The 23,496-nt window shown below is 37.1% G+C and overlaps 2 protein-coding genes across 5 annotated transcripts in view; one reads left to right on the forward strand and one right to left on the reverse strand.

Moving 5' to 3' along the window:
- Positions 1-903: 903 nt before the first annotated feature.
- LOC139116092 (ras-related GTP-binding protein C-like) lies at positions 904-14,796 on the reverse strand. Of its 2 annotated transcripts, none has more exons than XM_070678630.1 (10): positions 14,666-14,796; positions 11,459-11,607; positions 10,181-10,275; positions 9,522-9,655; positions 8,625-8,824; positions 8,015-8,129; positions 7,202-7,344; positions 6,461-6,609; positions 6,159-6,302; positions 904-1,844 (listed from the first exon to the last, which is right to left on the reverse strand). In XM_070678630.1, the coding sequence occupies exons 1-10, from the start codon at positions 14,666-14,668 to the stop codon at positions 1,819-1,821; spliced, it is 1,158 nt and encodes a 385-aa protein (XP_070534731.1). In that variant the 5' UTR covers positions 14,669-14,796; the 3' UTR covers positions 904-1,818. The 2 variants fall into 2 exon arrangements, with proteins under 2 accessions (XP_070534731.1, XP_070534730.1); XM_070678629.1 differs by having other exon boundaries at positions 6,093-6,302; positions 14,666-14,795.
- A 179-nt stretch (positions 14,797-14,975) lies between these two features.
- LOC139116090 (transmembrane and coiled-coil domains protein 2-like) overlaps positions 14,976-23,496 on the forward strand; it is a 93,846-nt gene continuing 85,325 nt past the window's right edge. For all 3 annotated transcript variants that reach the window (XM_070678625.1, XM_070678615.1, XM_070678623.1), the window contains exon 1: positions 14,976-15,485. Coding sequence is in view for 2 of the 3 variants with exons in the window: in XM_070678615.1 (XP_070534716.1) it covers positions 15,467-15,485 (19 nt within the window). In the remaining variant the exon portion in view is untranslated. The remainder of the gene's footprint in view (positions 15,486-23,496) is intronic.

Below are 23,496 nucleotides of genomic sequence, written 5' to 3' on the forward strand. Positions count from 1 at the left end.
TTCAATGAAAATATACACAAGTTAAATGCAACTTTGAAAAGTAAACCTTAATCTACAGGTTTGAAGTTTGTCACTGCTATGTTCCATTTTCTTTGGACTTAACAAAATTGAATCATATCATGATATACGTAGGATGATAATTTAACATTTTCAGCTTTTTTTTAAGTTGTTGTGCAAGTATTTTGTATCTTATATGACATGACTCCTTGTTATATGGGCTGGTGGAAGGGCTGGTGGCCTTGAAATGCAAATTAATGTGCACAGTATGTGTGCACTGATTGATTGATTGAATATCTGAAACTGTGCAGTGCTAACCATTGCAAAGGTTTAAACATTGAGGTTTGACAATTGACATGGATAACATGAAGACCACATGCACAGAAATGTGGTAATTTTCAATTGTCAACTTTAAATTGTCAACAATCTAGATACCATGAAATTAATCTAAAAAAGTCCAGCCACACATGTATTTCATGAATGAGGGGATCTCTACTTTTGATGATTACTATTCAGCACATAAGATAGTTGAGGAAGACATAGGGCCATTTTAGCTAAAGACAACCTTACTGTCAACTGACTTAGATTAGGAATGATTTAGTTCATTCTCTCAGCTGAAACATTTCATTCTCTCGACGGAAATATGCATGGGAACAATTTATGACACCACCACTCTCACTCTGTTAGTAACCCTTTTGACAACCTGATTTCCTTGTATACCAGGTCCACCAATGCTATAGAGAACAATGGGTATCAACGAGAGTCTTACCATGAAAGGGTTGAATTTAAGAAAAAAATTACTTGGCTGGTATAGTTCCTGGTAAATACAAGAAAACATAACCCCAAAACGCCTGCCATTTACAATTAACAGTTTAGAAGACTATGTTAACAACACGCCACTCTTCATTTCAGTTCAAACAACATAAATTTATTTCTCACATGACAAAAAAATTTCAATTATCAAATGTCAGCAGCTCTAACCCTATATGCTGCTTCTTTCATCACATGTACAAATGCAAACATACCCAATGTAAGATGTCAGCATCTTAAAGACAGCGCCCTCTAGCACACTGCCCCCATCACATCATCTCAAATCGTATACTTATTGACCCTTTTTTAATACCATTTATGTTTCTAAGTCTTTCACTCTGATAATATTAAACTGAAAAATAAATGCTAATTTCTTGCGTAAACTGTCATGGGAAGCATCTTGTGTGTATATATACATCCAACACACACTGTATATGTACATCTTTTTCAAGTTAAAGTCCAACATCAAAATCGAAAACTAGCGAGTGCACTGTCATGCACAGCTTCTGATGCTCACATCGTGACAGTAAATTGACCATTGTAGGACTTTCTGTGCTGTCACAATTCAACTTGACCCTTGAAGTGAAAGCACTTTCTCTTGTCACCTCCAAACCCGACATCCCCCTCCATTCAAAATACCAATCTGTGAATATCAAATTGGACCAGTGGATGAAAATCAGATGCTTTTGCTGACATAAACAGCATATGGCTCAAAGCTGCATAATTATATTAGAACCACTTACTATAGATACAATAAAAAGGCTTCTCAAAGCCAGTCCATATGTTTTGCCAACAACTATCCATGCCAATGCTTTCTATGAACATTTTGTACAAGGCATGTAAAGAAATCAGATGTTTTCTCAGTATTATGTGTGATCAGCTTCAGGCAGGGCAGACCATGCTGTGTTCACACTGGTCTTGTATCTGTCTGCATTTCCTGATGGCTTCTGTAACTTTGTTTTTGGTTTGGTTCTTCTTGGCAGGAAACGCAGGCCACGATTTAGACTTTTTCTACACAGGTACTGATTTCTGGTTGGCTGTTTAGGAGATGACAAAAACACAAAAGAAAGGAAGAATAAGAGCACGCACAGTTTTGTATTGTTTATCTGGTTGTTATTCATGTCAATCTTAGTGTTGTTTTGTAACATGGGTGGCTGCACTTAGGATGTGTGTGCCAATGTTTGGGGAGATGTGAGTGTATAGTGTATGGTAAGATAGGCATTGTATGTGATGTGAGTGAAGGCAAGATAGACACTGTATGGGATTGGGTGTATAATGTGAGGTGAGATATCATTGTATGGGTAGATATGGGTGTATAGTGTAGGTTTTGTATGGGAGGATGTGGATGTATGATGTGAGGTGAGATACATGTATGTGTATGGGTAGATATGGGTGTACAGTGTAGAGAGGCATTGTATGGGTGGATGTGGGTGTACATGTATTGTATGCAGTGAAATAGGCACTGTATGAAGAGATGGGGCTGTTTAATGTGAGATGAGATAGACAGTGTAGGGTGGATGTGGGTGTATGGTGTGCAGTGAAATAGGCAGTGTGAGGAGAGAGAGGGTTGTATGGTGTGAGGTGAGATGGTGTATGGGTGGATGTGGGTGTATGGTGTGCAGTGAAATGGAGTGTGAGGAGAGAGAGGGTTGTATGGTGTGAGGTGAGATGGTGTATGGGTGGATGTGGGTGTATGGTGTGAGGTGAGATGGTGTATGGGTGGATGTGGGTGTATGGTGTGCAGTGAAATAGGCACTGTATTAGGAGATGGGGATGTATGGTGTATGGCAAGATAGACACTGTATGGTTAGATGTGGATGCATGATGTGTTGTGACATAGGCATTGTTTGTGGTTAGATGCGACTGTGTGGTATGTAGTGAGGTGGACAATGATGGGGAATTGTGTTCAGGTCAAGGTGTGTGGTAAGGTATGATATGGTCATGTTGGTGTTCTGTGAGGTTTTGCATAGTGAGACATGTATATCTGGCGTTGTATGGATTTGCATCATGTGATGAGATGTACGCAATGTGAACCTTTAGCTCACAAATTTTTGGAAAGTTTTTCATCAGTTCTAAATCAGTATGTGTATTGTAAAATACACTACGGTATATTCTTGTGACAGAACTTTCTTGGGTCAAAGGTCAATTAGATTGCAGAACACACTGGATATAGGTGCATAGTTTTGAATGGTTTAGTTTGACATTGTCAGTGAGTATGTGATAGTGTGGTTTGCTGTGACAAGTGTATGGTGAGGTATTATATGGTGAAATGTAGATGTATGGCATCGAATGATATGGTGAGGTGTAGTGTAAGGGGGTGTGATGACTGTGGGAGAAGTGTATGGTGTGGCATTCATATGGTGAAAACAGAGTATGATACAGTATGTTGGCATGGTGATATGGTTGATTGATGGTGTGTGGTGTGGCTTGACATGGCCATATGTTGGTGTATAGTGTGGTACTGAGTGCTTCGGCGTAGAAAGATATGGGTTTATGGTAGTTATGTTGTAGAAGGCAAGATAAGGGTTTATGTTGAACAATGAGTGCAAGGTGTGGTATTGAGTGGTATGATATGACAGAGTATGATGTGGAATGGTGAAGCATTTTATGGAATGATGAACTTTGATACGGCAGGGGGTGATGAAATGTAGGGTTGTATAGTGAGCAAGCATTATGGTGAATTATGGCAATGGCTAATTGGCAATTGTGTTGCAACATCGTGCAGAGAGATGAGATCAAGTGCAATGAATAAAATACACATACATTGAAAAGATGACATGACACACTGAACTACATCATGATATGTTTACATTAACATTTGTGTCTTAATGGTTGTGTAACAAAGATTCTGTTACCAAACAGTTACATGGGCAAGACTTATACTGAAAAGCTATGTTGTCACTTCTGTCACCCCCTTTTCAAAGTACAAAGGTCTAGCATCATCACTGATATCAATGGGGTAAGACCAAAGAATAGAACTGAATACAATGAAACACTAGCATTTTAGAGTTTCAGCGGCCAGTGTCATCAGTTTTAGACTTCAAAAGCAGTTGACACAGCCTAAACACTTATCTGTACCTGTTGCTATTTTATTGTCTATTCTGAGAGTTGAAAGTACAAAGTTGCAACATTGATTGACCTTACTGTAATATCAGCACACTACAGTGTAAACATGCCAATGTTTTCATATCTCACAATCTATCTGATTAGTTTCAGTTTTGGATGACACACACTGCCTAACAATGCATTATATCAACATGGAACAATATTGAATGATAACCTTCCAAACAATTTTCGAGTAAGACAATCATACATGTATCTATCACTAAAATACTAGTACATTTGCTAACAAGCAAGTAACATTTTCTACCAATATACTCCTACTAGCAGGGTGCATTGCAAGAGAGCATTTAACAAGTCATCGTTGATGACACAGTCCCCACTTGTTAATAATGGGTACTTTGATTACATGTCCTCAGAGAGGATAGAGTCCTCTTCATTAATTAGGTCTGTGATAAAAATACTTTGATACAGATGGTGCTCAATGGCCAAGAATGAGTTCCATGGTGATGAAAACATAAAACCAATGTAGGCCACCATCCTAAAGTTCATAAAATGAGTCAACTAGGAATTAATCAACAGGATGTTGCAAAACATTTTTGCATACAATTCTAACACTTAACAGATTATCACTGGTACCATATTTCATAAAGTTTGATGCAGTATTTACAACACTATGAGATCAACATCTGTATCAAGTTTCATCACATTTAACGTTGTATTAATTTGTGGCTATTAAATTAATTAAAATGACACTGATAAATGTCTTTTTCAATGTTAAAGCAATGTGAGCTTAACATCGGTTAACATCTGTATAAAGTTTCATGAATTTGATGCAGTACATATTTCTTGACATATCAGCCTACTTACGAAACTTCAATAATTGACATGTTACTGCTACATGACGTGAAACAAATTGACGAGCATATGTATGAAATAGGTCAATGTCAACTTTGAATGATACTGGTGGAAATATGTCTGAGTTATGGCTCTGTACATGAAAACATCGTAATAAAATGGCTGCCTAGCAACCATATTGGATCGTATCACATAAAAAATCGACGTACATATGTATGACATAGGTCAATGTCCTTGTACCAACTTTGAATAAAATCAGTTGAGATATGCCTGAGTTATGCCTCTGTTTATGAAAAAATCGTAACAAAATGACCACACAGCAGCCATATTGGATCGTATCACAAAACAAATTGACGTGCATATGGTCAATGTCCTTGTACCAACTTTGAATAAAATCGGTTGAGATATGCCTGAGTTATGCCTCTGTATATGAAAAAATTGTAATAAAATGGCCGCCTAGCGGCCATATTGGATTGTATCACAAAACAAATCGACGTGCATATCTATGAAATTGGTCAATGTCCTTGTAGCAATGTTGAATAAAATCGGTTGAAACATGTCTGAGTTGTGGCTCTGTACATGAAAAAATCATAATAAAATGGCCGCTGGCGGCCATATCGGATCCTATCACAAAGAAAATTGACGTGCATATCTATGACATTGGTCAATGTCTTTGTACCAACTTTGAATAAAATAACTTGAAACATGTCTGAGTTATGGCTCTGTACATGAAAAAATCGTAATAAAATGGCCGCCTGGCGGCCATATCGGATCATATCACAAAGAAAATTGACGTGCATATCTATGACATTGGTCAATGTCCTTGTACCAACTTTGAATAAAATTGGTTGAAACATGTCTGAGTTATGGCTCTGTACATGAAAAAATCGTAATAAAATGGCCGCCTGGCGGCCATATTGGATCGTATCCCAAAACAAATCGACGTGCATCTGTATGACATATGAAGTAATCCTTGTACCAAGTTTGAATGAAATCGCTTCTTGCATCTCTGAGATATCTGTGTGAACGGACGGACGCACGCACACACGCACGCACGCACGCACGCACGGACATGACCAAACCTATAAGTCCCCCCGGACGGTGTCCGTGGGGACTAAAAAGTGTTGAAAAATATTAATGTACACCAGTAACGTCATGATAGGAAAAGTCAATACTGGCAGGTGCACCCATGACCACATCATGCTGGTTGGCCATCCCATTACAAGTTAATGGGGGTAAGCACCCATGACAATGTCATGCTGGCGGGTCATACCATTACAAGTTAATGGGGGGTGACAAGGTGGTTCAGAGAAGGAAGAACAGCAAGGGAAATTAGAGACCAAGTTCATTGGCACCGGGCTACTAACCTAAGCATGAACATTGCTTGATTTGTGACAACATTTAGACGGGTTTAGTTGGAGTTGTGACCATACCATTAGTCTGAAGGCTTCCAGTACCGTCTTGTGGACTACTCGCTGTCTGCGACGACATCAACATCCCCTGCTGTGACTTGAGCCGCACTTCAAACACTTCCTGGATTGCATTTTTGAAACAGTGGAAATTGTAGTCGATCAGACCTGTTGGTTAGTGTGGAATGGAGAGACAGATAATCCATGTTAAATGGTGTTAAGGATCAACAGTAATTATGTTTGAAGGGACACCATGGTGTCGTGTAAACTTTGTAAACAAATTACAGATTGTGAGATATTTTGACAGAAACACTTCTCCAACTTACCATGTCTGTCAAAGTTGTCTTCTCTAAGAATACAAACTAACGCTAAAAATCTGTTGACTTCTCGGAGATAAAGAATTGTTGCATTGTTAAGTTTAATGATTGAACTTGACTCTGAGTCATAGGCACTGCCTTCATTCTCTTCTCTCAGTCTGTGTATCGGGGAAAAAGAAAGAAAGGCATTAATGTTCATGGAATTCTTCCATACAAATCATACATCTAAGAAGACTTTCTTTGGTACAGTGATGACAAAATGTGCATGAAATATCAAAATTTGAGGATTTTATTGCCTCATTGCTGAGAGCAAAAGATTATTTCACAACATCTTAGGAGAGTATCCATCTCAAGATGTTTGTCTTATATATTCTGTGCATCACTCTCTTTCAATGGAATGATGCAAATGCTAACAGTAACTAGAAATACAGCATGGATGATATACTCTTCTGTTCAATATCTTCAACTTAAATTAATATCTGGTTTTTGATTATGATGTCCCTCACAATTATTCCAAAATTATCAAAACCATTAACAGAAGTAGCTGTATTTCAATATTACATTAACAATCCATAGTCAAACAACTGATGGATATTGGAGATTTACATATCACATCAAACAGAATTCATGGGAACCACTTTTGAACTAAGTATCTCATTTACATCTACCTTCAACTAAACTTGACCCTGACATTGTGAACTGTAATACCCATAAGCCGAACTATAGAAAATATATCCACTGGATACTCACCCATAAATACAAGAAACATCAATGACAACATCAATCATATCACAGCAGAGTTCATATGACTGCATGTCAACAGGTGAACCATCTGTAGCAATGTAGATTTTACTGACAACATCAAAGAGGAAAGCTTTCTCTATTCCTGAATTCTGTCAAAGAAAATGAATTCAGTACGTTCCATGAATGATAGCACTGATAATAATGATGCATCTTTACTCAAAATTGCAAATCCTGAACAGAGACTTTAAACCTTGATTAAGAATAAAAATTTGCAGGAAAACTTGGCAAAGGTATGACAAGCAGATTTGATGCGAAAGTTCAGATCTCTGTTCCAGCAATATTCTGCAATACTCTTGAAAGAGACACAAGTCCATATCTGTCATTGTATAGAAAATATTACATACCTTAGTGAAAACTTGAAATTAAACCTTGACAAAGGCAAATTTCAAGAGGTTGTCTTTTTCAATTCTGTACAAAAATGTTTCTTTGATTTTCATACCAATTTTAGAATACAATACTCAAACCGTGTCTATGCACAAATTTTTCCAAGACAAAAGAAGACAAACTGAATGGTTTGAGAAGTTTCACAAGATTTAGCAACTTGTTCTGTAAGGATTGGATGGATTTATGATCAGTGGAAAAATTAGAGTACAGATTCTGCAGAACTGACCAATTTGTAATTTTGTTGTTCCTGTCAAACAAAATCAATAATCTACATTACACTGGTCTGCATCAAACAAGGTGGAGAGGTGACTTGGAACTTGGAAAGACCTCAACACATCATAATCAAACACAAACATAGAATACATATGTACTCACCGAAATTAGAATATTCAGAAGATTTTCTAAGGTTGGTAACTGAGGGATAAGTTTCTGTACAACTTTGCTGAACGCTTCAAATATTGAGTGATCATAAATACTTGTGAGGTAAAAACTGAAATGAGATAGAAAGGAAAAGTCAGAATAATTGAGTAAATATGCATATATTCATCAGTACAGACAGGGATATCTGATGTACACAGAAAGCCTGTAGCGAAGCATGTACATGAATACAAATGGCAATGGGAGCAATATCCCTTTCAGTGCCATTAGAATTACAGCAAATGCTGTGGCATTCTGAACAAGGCTAAATTCTGTTTTAAGAGCAAGTATGGTATTGTTGTAAAACATCATTTGATGCCCTTCCTATTCTTACAGATGTTAATGGTACAAATTCTTCTCAAAGATTGTTAGAACAATCATTTATGTTTTGAAATGAATAGCTTTATTGTCTCTCTTTGAGATATCGCCTCAGAGATTTCGAATAAAAATTAGAGAATATCATGTGATTTAGTATTTTCAACAGGATTTACAGAAAGAGATGTCAGATCATCAGAAACTTGAAGCCACTCTATGAAATAGACTAGGACTTTTGAATGCAGTATCTTACCTAAGATGAACTCCATCCAACCCTGCATCAGCTAACTCATCTGTGGCTCGCTGGTGAATGTCCCTCTGTGTTTCAATCTTGTGGTCGTCTGAGAGACCATCCACTTTGTGGATGAAGACTTCAAATTTGATATTTGGATTGACCTTGTATGCCCTTGTGACTGTCATGTGAAGTTTGGCAAGGGCATCCATGTAGTCATCCTGCAAATGTTAAAAACATTCAGTCACATCAAAATGGTAAGATCAGATTAACACACTCATCATGTCACTGACATTCCTGCCAATCTGGCCTTTCTCAAGTATCACCTGAAATACTGACGTCTGTTGTTTCTTGGGTGAGATTGAACTTACTCCTTAAAATATGGCACATCTGTAAGTCCAAGGAAGGTCGAAGCAGCGTTACAATTGATTCACACTTTGGAGATGCTACACAGCCCCACTTACAAACTAAGCAAAACTTCACAGAACTAAGTTTGTAACTCAAAATTATAAATGTACAAATTTCTGATGCTTAAGAATTGCTTACAGTATAACTGCACGTACTGAAAACTGCCATTGTATATATGTAAAACAAAAATAGCGCTGATATAAATTGATATTGAGGAACGGGTAGGTAGTGGATCAGACATACAGATACACACTATTAGCTTTTAAGCACACATGCATCATTCACTATGTCATCTTGGAATATCCAAAATATTCAATAAGTGAAGATTATTGGACACAGAGAGCAATTCATAATAGGCATCAGTAACCAAGGAGTCATTGGAGGAGGGTATCGATACAGTGCAATGTTTGCCCCTGAGGAACACCCTAAAATAGTTTATATCCAGAGGTCTGTATCTGTATCCACAATCTTCACACCTTCATATCTGTATAACTTCAGAGTGACACTCACCTGTGCATCAATGACAAATATGAGAGCTCCACATCCACCGAAGATCATCTCTGAGTCAAACGTAGGATCAAAGAAATCTATTTGACCGGGAAAGTCCCAGATTTGAAACTGTACAAAGGAACTATTGTTGATATCTGAAAATGGAGAGAAGTTGTAAAGGAAAACACGAATAAATGTACAAATTCAAATGCCTTCATGAAAAAGCTTCAACTTCTAATGTTTTTTAACTTCTTTTCTGCTATCTGAACAAAACAATATTTCTGATTGTCCTAGTTGCCATCTTTTATAAATAAAATGTTAAATGTACACAAAATCAAGGAACACCTACTGGAGTATTATGTGTTGAAGATAAATCTTACATTTGAGATTTTTCAAATACTTCTACCTGGTTTGGAGCAATTGTGTATAATTAGATGTGAAATGTCAAAGATTTTCAGCCAATCAGAATGGAAAGTTTTGTGATGTGGTCATCATTTCTATGACAACATGGACTATTGGCAATATTAAATTATTTTCACAAGTAAATTTTATGAGGCCTCAATTATGTGATCATGAAATCACATGCTTTCACTGCATTCGTTTTGCTCTGGCAAATAGTAGGAATACAGAAACATCACCATAAGGATAAATAAAGTAAATATATACATGCATACACTTACCATCTTTGACAATTTTATTTGTACTCTCTAGGAAAAGTGTTTCATTCGGGGACATCTTGTGAAACACAACTTTTTGAATAGAGGACTTGCCACTCCTGAAAACAAACATAATTCTATTTTAGTAAGGTGGAGAACACCAATGTCCATGATCTTGTTGTGTAATTTACAGTATGAATCTGTACAATAGCTACGATACCATGAAAACTGTACAGGTATTGTGATCTTGATATAGCCTGGATGTTACTCTGCTCTCATATCTGATTCAAAGAGTCTAGCCAACAGCTGGATACATAACACTAACGGCATGATGCTTTCAAGTGTAGAGCTCATGAAATATTTCTGTTACTACAAGGCTTTGGGAAATACCATACATTACTGGGCAAGCACACCTAATCAGATTACAAGATAACTGTTCTTTACACTATCCAGATATCATCTACATGTTGTATCTGGGATTAAACTACAGTGTGTCCGGGAACAAATTTTTGACATTCAGATTTTTTTGGTACTTTGTTGGTCTGCTGCCCGTTTGAACTCATTTTGAAGGTTCCGTCATCTTTTTTTGTGAACATCATAAGTTTTAATTTTTCACAAGGAGTTAAAAGACAGTACAGTAAGCATTTTGAATTTCATGTACCTGTTATTCCCTCCTGATTTTTATTCTAGATCACTAAAGAGAATGAAAGTTTCATGGGGACAGCTTGAACGTTTAAAATATTTTTTGAGGTATGTATTGCCTTAACAATGGCTCTCAAAAATGCTTTTCATATCTGTGTCAGTCACTGCTAAGTTATGCAGTCCACGTGTTAATATGAACATTGAAAGGTGCCTTTAACAATAAATTCTGATTACGATTGATTTTCATAAAACCTGCTGAAAATATGCACACATCACTGTTGATTCTTGTCTATGCTACTTACTGCTGATACAGATTAGACTGGACCACTATCAAAACATGAAGCTGACCGAAGTTCAGGGTGCAATAGTTTATATGTAGCCACGTGTACTTTTTCATGATACTGGTATATTTACTCGGGGTATACACAATAGAGAAAGATTTGCTATCAGAAATCCATAACAAATTATCAGCGCTACATTATCTCACTAAGGTTTACTTGCCAGGTTGCGAAAGTTGAGTGACAACGAAAGTCTACTAAAATTACTGAATATTAACCTATCAATACTGATTCCAAAGTTTTTTAAGAATTTTTCAAATCAAGAACTGAATAAATTATAATAAGCTGCTGAGAGATCATGCAGATGAAATGAAGCACTAACCTTCTGAGTCCCATAAGAAGTATTCTTGGTTTACTGTCAGGTGAGGCCGTGGCCCCATCTGTCTCTGTGTCATCAGGTCCATAACCAAAGTCTTGTGGAAATGATCCCACCACACTGTATCCACCACCCAGGTCTTCCTCGTCATACGACTGTAGATGGTAAATACCATAGATTATTATATGCATTCATAAGCATAAAATTACATATACGCATGGATATATTGGTTTGGACAAAAACCCAAGACTAAAGTAAAAACGAATGGTGTTAGCATATACAATGTATGTGAAGAAAATTTTAGTTTGAATTTTAAAATAGTACTTACAATCCGGGAAAAGTCAAACACATTGAATGGCAGACAATCCCTATCCAAGGGGAAAACATTTTTTCTTTACAAATAAAACCTGGTAATGTTACTGTGGAACAGGCAAAATAATTTTATTGTACAAGCACTGTCAGTTCTATTTACATTTTAACCTCTCTGGATGTAAAAATTTTGACCATGCTTTGAATGGAATCACAACATACACTCTCTTTGTAAGCAAATATTTACTTTGCTACTTGACCAGCAGACTTCTTTATTTACCCAAGCCTCACCCCTATGTCCATGTATAAGGGGCGTACCAGATCAACAGATGACATAGTAGGGGGATCAGACCAAAGGTTGTTGGTCAAAAGGTGATTGCTATTTAGGCCCCTCTCAGCAACTGTGATGCGATCATACTGACAACGCCATTGTAAGAATTGGCTGACAATGCAAACTAGGAAATCCATTACTGCAAAAAGGGGAAGTCAACCAGTCACTCCATAAAATTACCGCTATGCAGAATATTTTTAAAAATATAAGACAAAGATTAATTTCAGTACATATACCGGTACATTGCCATCACTGACACAAAAGGTTTGTATGAGATACAATTCAGCAGCATTACCTAAATTGTAAGTGACCCTTAAAACTGCAGAGTACTGACTGTTTTGGCTAAGTTTATGGAACATACATGTATTTTCAAACCCAGGTTCCATTCTATGATTGCATCAATAAACCATGGGGAACCCTGATGACATGACAACGAAACCCTGATAACATTTCTCTAGGCACTGCATGTAACAAAAAAAACAGACTAAACTCAATAAAATTCAAGAGTACATGTACTGAGTACCAGTTCACTTATACCAGTCTTTTCTCTGTACTGAGCAGTTTCAAGGTTTCTCAACCCTATCCTTTCACATACTGTGACATATATCCTTGCACAAGTTTCAAGGAAATAACTGTCACCGATTGCAATGACCATGAGATAGTTTGGCAAAAGACGCATTACATAAATCACACTGTCCTTCGGACTACACATTAAAAACTGTCTGCCTTATCAACAGTACAAATTAAAAAACTTCACATGGAACATATATTGACATCAGTCCAACGTACTGGTGAAGGGTATGGTCTTAGAGTTGGTCAGAGATAAACTTGTATGAAGATTGATTCTATTGTTTTGGATCACCAACAGATGAACTAGGTGTACTTTTATCATAGGATATTGTATTCCTTAAGTTATTTGATATAACTTATTGGAATCCAATGCTAAGTAAATGTGGTGAGCAGAAGTCTGTGAGTGACAATATCAGAAATTTAGACCTTACTGCCTGGAAAATTTCTCACTGTTTATATTATCACCTTTACAACTATCTCACATTGACATGTTTGCATGTCATGTTTACATTCTGTGTGTGTATGTACTCTTTCTGAGACTGACTGACTGACTATCTGACTATCATATCATTATCAAGGGCAGTATACTGTGACTCGTGAAATACATAATGATTGACGTGGAATTTTGAGGTATCTTTACTGAAATGCAGATTTGATCATATGTAGTGAAAAGATAAAATGCATCCGTCTATGTATGTAAGAGGTGAATAAACTCGAACGATATTGGAACTTGAAATTACAGTGATTCGACAAGGTCATATAAGGTCATTCCGTAGAGCATAACAGTGCACTTACAGACAGTAAGTTTTACACAGCAGATACAGTATAAATCGTCCGCATGTGCTTAATTAAACAATCGTGATTTGAAATAATCAAGAAAACACTCGTACGTGGGGTAGCCACTGTCGCAAGTGTTTGATCCAAATTGGAGATTTTTCCGGTGTGATTACGATGGACTACCGGGGAACTGAGTGAATGCGCGTGAAAGTCATGTGGGGTGTCGTCATCTGATCACGTACCACGGTCGATGGAGGACAATCTCCAGTGTAAAGTGGCCACCGGTCCTACTAATTACTGCCCGTGACTGCCCGTAGCTGCCCGAGGACTGCCCGAGAACTGCCCGAGCACTGCCCAAGGAAAAAGTGGGCCAAATTTCGCACATTTTAACACTTGGCCAATAGGTTCAGTTTATATCATGCCAAGCCAACCAAAAATATCATTGATTTGGCATTAACCTGATGTTTTCTCCAGCAGTTTTGGAACACGGAAAACGCCGGGCTCGGACGTCGCAGGCTCGATAGTGAGATCATACCATTCAGTTCGAGAGGTGGCACAATAACCTCGCCGAGCGCGTACAGCCTGACAGCCTACCACCCCTTGCACTGAATGGTATGATCTCAACAAGCAAGATGGGGACGTCTTACGAAGCTTTCTAGTCGAAAGCCCGGCGTGTTTCGGGTTCTAAAACCGCTACAGAAAACACCAAATCAATGATATTTTGGGTTTGCTGGGCATGATTTAAGTTCAACCTATTGGCTTAGTGTTAAAATGGGCGAAATTTGGCCCACTTTTTCCTCGGGCAGTCCTCGGGCAGTTCTCGGGCAGTCCTCGGGCAGCTACGGGCAGTCACGGGCAGTAATTAGTAGGACCCGTGGCCACTGAATTCGCTAGTGGTATATTTTCAGATATTAGAATATAATTGAAATTTCAGCGGCCGTTGAGAATGATCGGCTAGGACTGAGTAGTCGTTTGGGGCAGGAATTTCCCCGTCATATTATATATTCGAGCCACAGCGTGAAAGGGGGGTGACGTAAAACATTGTAAACTAGTCACAAGACTGAAGCTGTACGAAACCACAAAGACTGAGTGTTATAATTTCGCTCGTTCACCGATTTCAGTCGTTCTCTTCAATCTTACGTTGGTAACACGCAAAAGTAGAGCCTTCTGTAGAAATGAACGATTTTTAAACTGAGAAACACACACGGTTACTTGACAGTACTTACCATCTTGCTGGCTATCAACAGCGGAACGGCAACTCTGCAATGTTATCATGTGATAGTAGGCTTAGCCCACAATGTACTTTTAGATTGAGCATTACTTCATTTAAATAGATTCTAACATGATAAAGATGAATGCTGTTACAAATATATATGTAAAACGGGATATTATTAACTTACGGGGTAAAAATATCAAACGCTTTTATATATTTGATGCAATTTGTTAACCTTTCTAAAATCGATTGAGTACGAGGCTGCAATGACTTCATCACAGGATGCACAGGAAAGTTCAAAAAACCGGACGGAAGTGATTTTGCCGACGCTAACAAGTGACATCAGCGGTCGTCGGGCGTGGGATGTACACAACTTGCACAACTTGCTTTCTGTTGTAGGCTTCGCGTAGATCATCGCGTCCTGTGCTACGTCGTATATAGAGAGCACACTCAACAACAAAGCACAGAAAACTATGATCTTGTCTCGTGTTTTGACTAAGCCTTGAAAACAGACCTACCGGCCAGCGGCTCGCATCATCTTTTCGCGTTCCGGTTACTTCACGAGGCTGTGTGTGTGAATGCATTGAGTGTGAGTAACCGCCTCCAGTATATATAGGGGACTCAGTCTATAGGAAATCTGCCGAACAGTGTGTGAAGCAAGGTCGGGAAGCCATCTGGCACCCGTCTTCTCAAATTTCAAGTTTTCATTCACGCAAACAGTTTTCAGTTGTGAATATTTTGTGACCAGACGTACTGCAGACATCTATCATCCGTCATCGTACGTTCTCCGTTCAGCAATCTTGCAGAAGACCTGATGTCTATCCACCAAACAGGTAAGCCATTTACGTTCAGTGTTGTGAGTACTTTCCTGGTCTGTATTGCAAGGACACTGCGTTGCTTTTGCTCATTATGGAAACTTTTCTCTTCGTACATTCCAAAGAAATGCCACCACTTGCTTAGCGATTTATCAAGTATCAACCCTCTTGTACTTGTTGTAGTGATACTGTCGATAAATATTACTTTGTTCGATGTACTGCATTGACAATGACATTCGTCCAACGTAGTATTCCACACAATGATACATAATTCATAATTTAATTAATGAAGATGATGTTTTTAACTGGGACAGTTTAAACTTATGTAGGTGTTGTGAACATACAACTTTGGATATGTGAGAATGTATCAAGATGTTTCAAGTAAGAAATGTTGGAATGCTATATATATATAGCAAGATTTATAGCTTGACAACTGGGCAATATTTTGAATACATGTAATTTGAAGTGGTTTCCTTGTTTACCTTCTCGTTCAGTGAATGTCAAACTTGTAGTGGGGGCATGTAAAATCTACTTTGGTGAACATTGTCAACCGTCGACATCGCAAAAACCAGGTTCTTGCTGTAATCATACTTGTATAATAATAAAGTACATGCCACGGTTGTCTCTCATTTTTTTTTTTGTATGAGATGGATGCAAGTACCGTATGTAATGTCCTCCTCGAACAGCAATTAGCAATTGCCAATTAATGTTGACAATATTTCTATTATCAATACTTAAAATCGGAATTGATAATTTGAAGGAAAACTACTTCCATTTAATTTTATGCATCAAATCTACTTTCCTTGTTAGTATAGTATGTTGCTAAAATTTCTGAATTTCAGGTGTGTGACCTTTTAAATTTTGATATCATCTTTCCTACTCACTATATACTTATATACTTATCCATTGCCAAGAAACGTTTGTGGGCGCGCCTCATCTTTACAGTTCATTGTTACTGTTCGTAAGATGTAACATCAACTATTGACAGACATGAACTCTCAGGTGCCCACTCTAAAATTGAACAAAAAAAGAATTTTACCATTCCCTTGGCACGAAAAAATGCACTGTTGAAAATTCTGTGTTTGTTTTAAAGTGAAATGAAATTAAATGAAAAGTGTAAAGAAGAGCCAGAGATTAGTTGCTTGCTTACTTTGATGAACAAATTCATGGCTTGTTACAACCATAAATATGACTTGTTTACAGTTTACGGCATCTGAGTATGTGGTGTACCACTCATTAATGGATCACATCATCGTTAGCGCATTTCCATCTTCATGATGATTAGCATTATTGATCACAGTTGAAACTTGGAAAATAGCTGAGAGGAACACAAACATTTCCTGATCTTGTGTGAAATGATTATCAATGTAACAGTACTAATATAAGATACAGTAGTGTTGGCATTTGTACAGCTGGCTTGAGTCAGAGGATACATTGTACTCTGTGTTGTTTCTAAAAAATCTCCATCCATGATCAAAAGTGTGGCTGGCTTATTTTTTCAAATATTGGAGAACTGTATGATGGAGAGACAGAGTCATGAATTAACCATACACAACACAACCAATACTGTAAAGTTTTCTCTATACTTCCATGTTTTGTGATAAGCACTGAAATGATGTGTATTTGTTAATTTAACGATCGCCATGATATTTGTGAAACCAGAAAGTGAAACTCTGAAATGTGTCGTTGGTTCCTGGCACTGATGTCTGTCTCAGTGGGTTGCCATTTCCCATGCACTTTGACACACTTTAGTCAACCTCCTGGATCTGTGGCCCAGTTTCCAAGGGAAAGGGACTGGCTGGCCCGGCTACTGTGGTTGACACTGTGTGTGTTTGTACAATCCATGATTTATACTGCAGAGTGAAACTTGGCTCATCTGTAATGGAAGCTGCAGAGATGTGTGCCAGATACATGTACCCGTACGCTTACTCAGAGAAATGTTGTTTCCTTCTCCCAAAACAGATTTGCGCATGGTAATATTTTGTCAATGCCAATGTCATGTTGTAATCACACAAAAATTTTCTCCACTCCTTTCTTTGTATGGAAGCATTTGGACTTAATACAAACCAGACAATGAGGATGTGGCTTCAGTTTCCATCTGTGGAATGTAAATACATGTAGATGTAGGAACAGACTGGGAAAATACACAAGCAATTTTCAGAGTGTGGTATCATGTGTACTGATGAAAAATTGGGAAATCTATATTCTGGTTCCATTGCTGTCTCTACGTGTATGTAAACTGTGCTTGGAATTGGTCTACTCCAGAATATAAGATGTGGCAGATTGAACGCTTTGATGATGGTGTTTATGTAGAAAATGGATTCCAATGATGCTGTTTTAGTGGTACACACCAATACATGTTGATAAACTTGTTCAGGGAATGCACATAGTTCTAAGTTTCTGCACATGTTTTTGTTTGGTTCGTTTGAAACTCCAGTTTAACCCATTGATACCATCTTAATGAATTCAGTCTAAGTGAAAAGAAAAAATGCTGCAATAATGTCCCCCGTGAAGTAAATTTCTTTTGAAACTGGTCTAGTAGTGACTGTAAATGCACACATTGACGCAATGAGCGAATTTATTTTTAACAAGTCTGGAAAGAAACAAACGTCAGGAATTGGAATTTCAAGGAGAAGCATTGTCACGGTGCAGTAGTTGAACAGTGACGGTGAAAGCTGGTAGATGAGAAACAGCCACGTTAAAATGTTAATGCAGAGCAACATGTCAGTTTAGCAGAGGGCATGACAAGTCATGGCAGTGCAGGAGGTTAGCTGCTAAAAAAACATGAAAAACCATGCAATTGATGTTCTTTAAGCCAAGTAACCCCAATGGATGCATGAAGGAATTTAGAGTTTTCTCACATGTCACTGCTACACATAAGCCATCTGTGCAGTCTACTGTGAGTCAAATACTCACTTCCATGTTGATCATAATTTTTTCAGTATGTGTCATTCATTAATTGATTTTTAAAAAACAATCTTTTAATTAAGGCCTTGAGTCTATACAAGGGCCTAAAAACACCGTTTTAGTCGATGTCCTTGAAAATGAAGTAGTCAAACCTTGAATATTCTCAAGCCATTTAATCGTGAATGAAAGTGAGTCAATGCTAGCTTAGTGACCGTGAATTTTGGAAGATTTATTATTCAGGCCTTAGAAGTTAGAATAAGAGTGTTCATGCCAACATTTTAATGTTACATCATGAAGAGAAAGGGCTTGGTGAACTTTGTACCCATTTCCATTTGGCAATGGAAGTGTGTCACTCACGAGTGGTACATGTATGACAAAATTTGATAGGCTGATCCAAAGTGCTTTCCTAATGTTCAATAATATTGAACCCAGACTGTAAAGTTTATTGACCCACATCTCTTCCAACTCTAGTTTTCTGTATCCATCCATGATGTATCCACCTGTGTTGTCATGGAGACAGATTGGCTATGAACACTGTTTGGTTTACAGGAAGACATTTCACATTTTCAGGAAGAGTGATACCTTCTTGATTCAATGGATATTAATTACTAAATATAATTTAGTCTAGCAGCAAGATTTCAAGTTAACTTGACCATGACCTGAATTCCCAAAGAGTACTTCCTTTCATGCAGTGCTGTCTATAGATTGACAGAAATTTATGTATTTTTTTAGAGAAACCAAAAACACTCATTGAAATATTTGGCAACTTCTAAACCTTTCTAGTACAATGGATGTTAAATAGGCTGTACTGGTCATTCTGGAAAATGTCATTGCCACGCTGATGGTAGTGGTTTAAGACAGAGAGGAAAATAGAATAGTGGAAAGAGAAAAACAACATTACACAGTCAGTGACCAGAATAACAACTTTCCAAAGGACTATTAATTATCTGATTGTAATTGTACTGCTATCACTGATGCATGAAATTTCACGGTAGTCAGGCAACGAAAACCCATTTGTCAATCAAGGAATTGCAAGTAGCTCTACTTTGTGATACAGTATGAATTTGTTTACTGTTTTAGGGATCACAAACGGATATCTGTATGTATATTAGTATTACCCTACATTGTGTGGAATGCATTTACCAGTACAATAATCACTTGTTCTGATACCTATTTTGAAACCTGTAATTTCATTGCTGTGCAAAAACTGATATTTCAAATAATTGGTTTTATGCTTTCTGGCGTCATAACTGCAAGATCTGATAAGCGTGTGCATGGACTACCCAAAACTTTACTAGTGTAACAACTTTGACTTTTGTAAAACTTTCGATTCAACTGTTAATTTTCTTACCCATTTCTCATCTACAACAACTGACCCTATTCAATGTGATTGGATGGTTTTAACTGATACTTGATTGATGAGGTCACAGACAGGCTCAAGTGAATCCTTTCAGTCCCTGACAGAAGTTGTTGTTCGACTGTCGATCACACTGGATTCATTCAAAGTAATGTCTTTTGCTAGCAAACTGTTTTCACCAGGGCAGGGAGACTAGTTTGAAATTTTAGTCATATGTCCCTCAACATTTATGGTTAATTAACTGTTGCTCATACTTTCCAAGTAAAACTGTTTCTTTCGTAATAAAGTATTGAAAATCAGGACTTGCCCTGAAAGTTTAGAGATTAAACAAAAACATTACTTTTAATTTACTGATATTTGAAATGGACAGTTCTCTATGCTGTTTACATTGGGAAAATTATATTTTTGATTTTCACAAAAAGAAGACAATGAAAGCAGCTAGTTTGAATAGCGGTATCTGTCTCTAAGGTACATTCAACCCAACAATGTGGACAATGTCAAAGTCTTCCTCCATACCAAGACGTTGGGTATTAAAATAATAGAAGGCACATAGTATACCCTACAAATAAAATTAGTCTTGCATCCATTCAGTGCACCTCACGATAGCACATGAAATGTTTTTGAAATACAAAGAATGAAAGTTTATGGTGGCGATACATGTACATGCACTGACTGGAAAAATGCTCATTTCTCTGTGCCCACAAGATCTCAAACTGAATGTCTATTATGTAATAAAGTTAATAATTTCTCTTGAATGACTGACTAGATATATCAGTATGCCTGAAATTTCCATACTTCAATAAAACTTTCTGTTAAAAAGTGTTTTCTGTGAATTGGATGCTTAGTTTAGCTATGGTAGGGTAAATTGGTAATTGTCTTTTTCCTATTATTTTTCTATTAATTTTCATTTTAGAATCACATTCCATATCCCTTTTATTATTCTAGCAAAGATCCTTTTATTACATAACTTGCAATTCAAGTGAACTTTCATGCCAATTTATCCAATGGAAGAATAGATTATATTGTTTATAACAACCTACCAACAATGCACCCCGTCACCTTTTAATATAGTGTCTTTGATCAGGTTCCATGTGACTTTGGGCTAGGTGTACTCAGGTGAACAGTGGGAAACTTGTTTCAAATTAAAAGTTAAAAGCTTCGTCACTTTTAATAATTCTTGTTTAAAACTAGCGCTGCACACTTGAAAAACTTTTCAATGAAAGAAATTATTTGAAAATACTTGTCGAAACTTTTCTGCAGAGTCACATTGAGAACTTACTTGTAACAGCCAAGTGATTCTATCTGAGTTGAGGTCCAGTATATGGTATACAGACCTTAACACGTTGACCAAGGGTCAAAGGTCATTGACCTTAAGTCTTTACAGTACCAGATGATGTATTAAAGTGGAAACATCTGGTATTGTTCATGAAAACACTAAATGTAAATCATGTTTGAAGCTTGTGGACTCTCCCCTGTGAAACATTTTACAATGCTTTTGGCTATAAAACATTCGTCAGTGTTTCACAAACATTTTAATCATTTTAATGTCAGTTTCTGTGATATTGCCATCATGGCTGAAAATCTGAAACGTACCATAATCCACTACACATTTTCAAACTATCAATTTATAAATGGCTCAAAGTTTTTCTCTTTAATGTAAATCTTTCATCAGAAGTGGATCTGTAAAATTTCAATTCAAATGGATTAAGCTCACCATGGATTATGGAATTCACGACACATGATTTATTTGACCAAATTATCAACATTTGCTGAACACAAACATGATAATAAAATGTACCATGCTTCTACAAAGCAGGGAAGCGAAATCATAACTGATATAATAGGCAATTGTCCTGTCCTTTATTTATAGGCATCATAAATACTTTATTATTTTCACACTTTATAATACAGGTTACCTGTACAAGTGTATACATACACTTGGGATTTTGGTTCCTGTCTCTGGTCGACTTTTCATCATGAAAATGTTTCCTTTTCTCCTGGGTGAAAAAAGTAATATTGTTGAGCGTCAACAACTTAAACTGTTCCGTGTAATTATCAACATCATGATAATTCCCTTGAGAAGTATATGTACATTAATTTTCTTAAGTTATCGGACAAAACAGGAATTTGATTCTGTTACGTGCAGAGAAAACGAACAAAAGGGTGAACTCAGCAGTTTCCGTTTAAACAAAATTTATTACGAAAACAAAACTAATTGCTAAGTTAGGGACAGAGTACAAGCTTTAAAAGTGTACAGACTACTTATCTCAGCTGGGACGGCAAAGCTCCAGTCTCAGAGTTGTAACAGTCAGTTGGATGAATGAACAGTCCTTTGGCTTGCAGGCTTGAAGCTGCACAAAGTCCACAGTATAAATCCAGCGTTGGCAGTGAAGGTCTTGAAAAGTCTTGAGAATGACTACTGCTGGAGTTTAGTAACACACAAGAGACACGATCCCAAAAGTCTGACTGGAAGCTGTGCACGTCCCTTTTATAAAGGCATATAAGAACAATCTAGAACTTTTATTGACATGCTAATTACTGTTCTAAAATTATCTCCCTTACACAACTAATCAACTTTCCAGAACATTCCAAACATGACTAATTGAATTCAAGGTTGTGAGGTCATCAAGGGCAGTGACCTTGAGAATGTTCTAGACTAATTGAACTCAGGTCATGATGAGTGTGGGGGAAATGACCTACATAACACACCCCTCTTCAAAAAAAAGAAAATTTTTCAAAGAAAAATCTTTCTTTTACAAATGTAATCTTGAAAAGGATTTAAGTACTCAAATTTTGTTTTACTCTAAAGTAAAATTTCTTGAAAGTGAACAACAATAAAATTTCTTGAAAGTGAACAACAATAATTTCTAAATACGAGAGAGACAGTCTGCAATTAAATTGTCTCTGCCTTTGATATGTCTAATGTCAAGATTAAACTCCTGTAACATTAAACTCCATCTTAGCAATCTCTGATTTTTGCCTTTAAATTTCTGCAGAAAAACAAGAGGTTGTGATCAATATAAACCACTATTGGCTGATTTGAAGAAGTAACATAAACTTCAAAATGCTGTAAAGCTAATATCAAAGATAAACACTCTTTTTCAATTGTAGAGTAGTTTCTCTGGGATTTGTTAAATTTGTGTGAAAAGTAGCAAACAGGATGTCCCATGACTATCTTCTTGCAATTTGTTGTTGGAAAACTTGAAATGGCACTGAATTTGGCATAAAGTATGCACGGCAAAGTCCGGTTATTTTTACTGAGTTCGATAAAGTCATTGTTCGGCAAATACTTGGCTTCCTCCTGGAGATATTCCGCTTTCGCAGGATTCAGTCCGTCTGGATGTTGTTCCACTGGATTACTGTCGCAGACATCTTCGTTGTGGTAGATGATGTTTGTCCTCGTTGGAACATCTTGGAACAAATGTTCATGGATTGGTTCTTTCAGCTGTTGTTGGTGTTCTGGCTGGAGGTGTGCCAACTTTGTAGACTCCAGCTTCTCCAGGATTTCTGAGTTCTGAAGCTTGACCGAGCCCAGCTTTGAGTTTAGAGTATTTTCACTCAAGTCAGTTTCAGTATCACTATCTTCATAATGGTTTGAACTGACTGCACTGACAGGCTGAGTTATAGTAGGATTATCCCTATCCAAATATGGCTTAAGCATATTTATGTGACATAGCTGTTTTTGTTTTCGCCTGTCAGGTGTTATTATGATGTAATTTAAGTCACTCAATTTCTTATCAATTAGATATGGCCCAAAGTAACGAG

Source organism: Ptychodera flava, chromosome 17 (genome assembly GCF_041260155.1).
Source record: "Ptychodera flava strain L36383 chromosome 17, AS_Pfla_20210202, whole genome shotgun sequence".
Taxonomy (NCBI): Eukaryota; Metazoa; Hemichordata; class Enteropneusta; family Ptychoderidae; genus Ptychodera; species Ptychodera flava.

Bases quoted from the DNA above. Each gene is read 5' to 3' on its own strand.
- LOC139116092 (XM_070678629.1), bottom strand. The intron at 8,130-8,624 runs GTAAGATACTGC...ATCTCATTTCAG, and splicing joins TTGGATGGAGTTCATCTTAG to TTTTTACCTCACAAGTATTT. The intron at 7,345-8,014 runs GTGAGTACATAT...TTTCTTTGACAG, and splicing joins TTCTGAATATTCTAATTTCG to AATTCAGGAATAGAGAAAGC.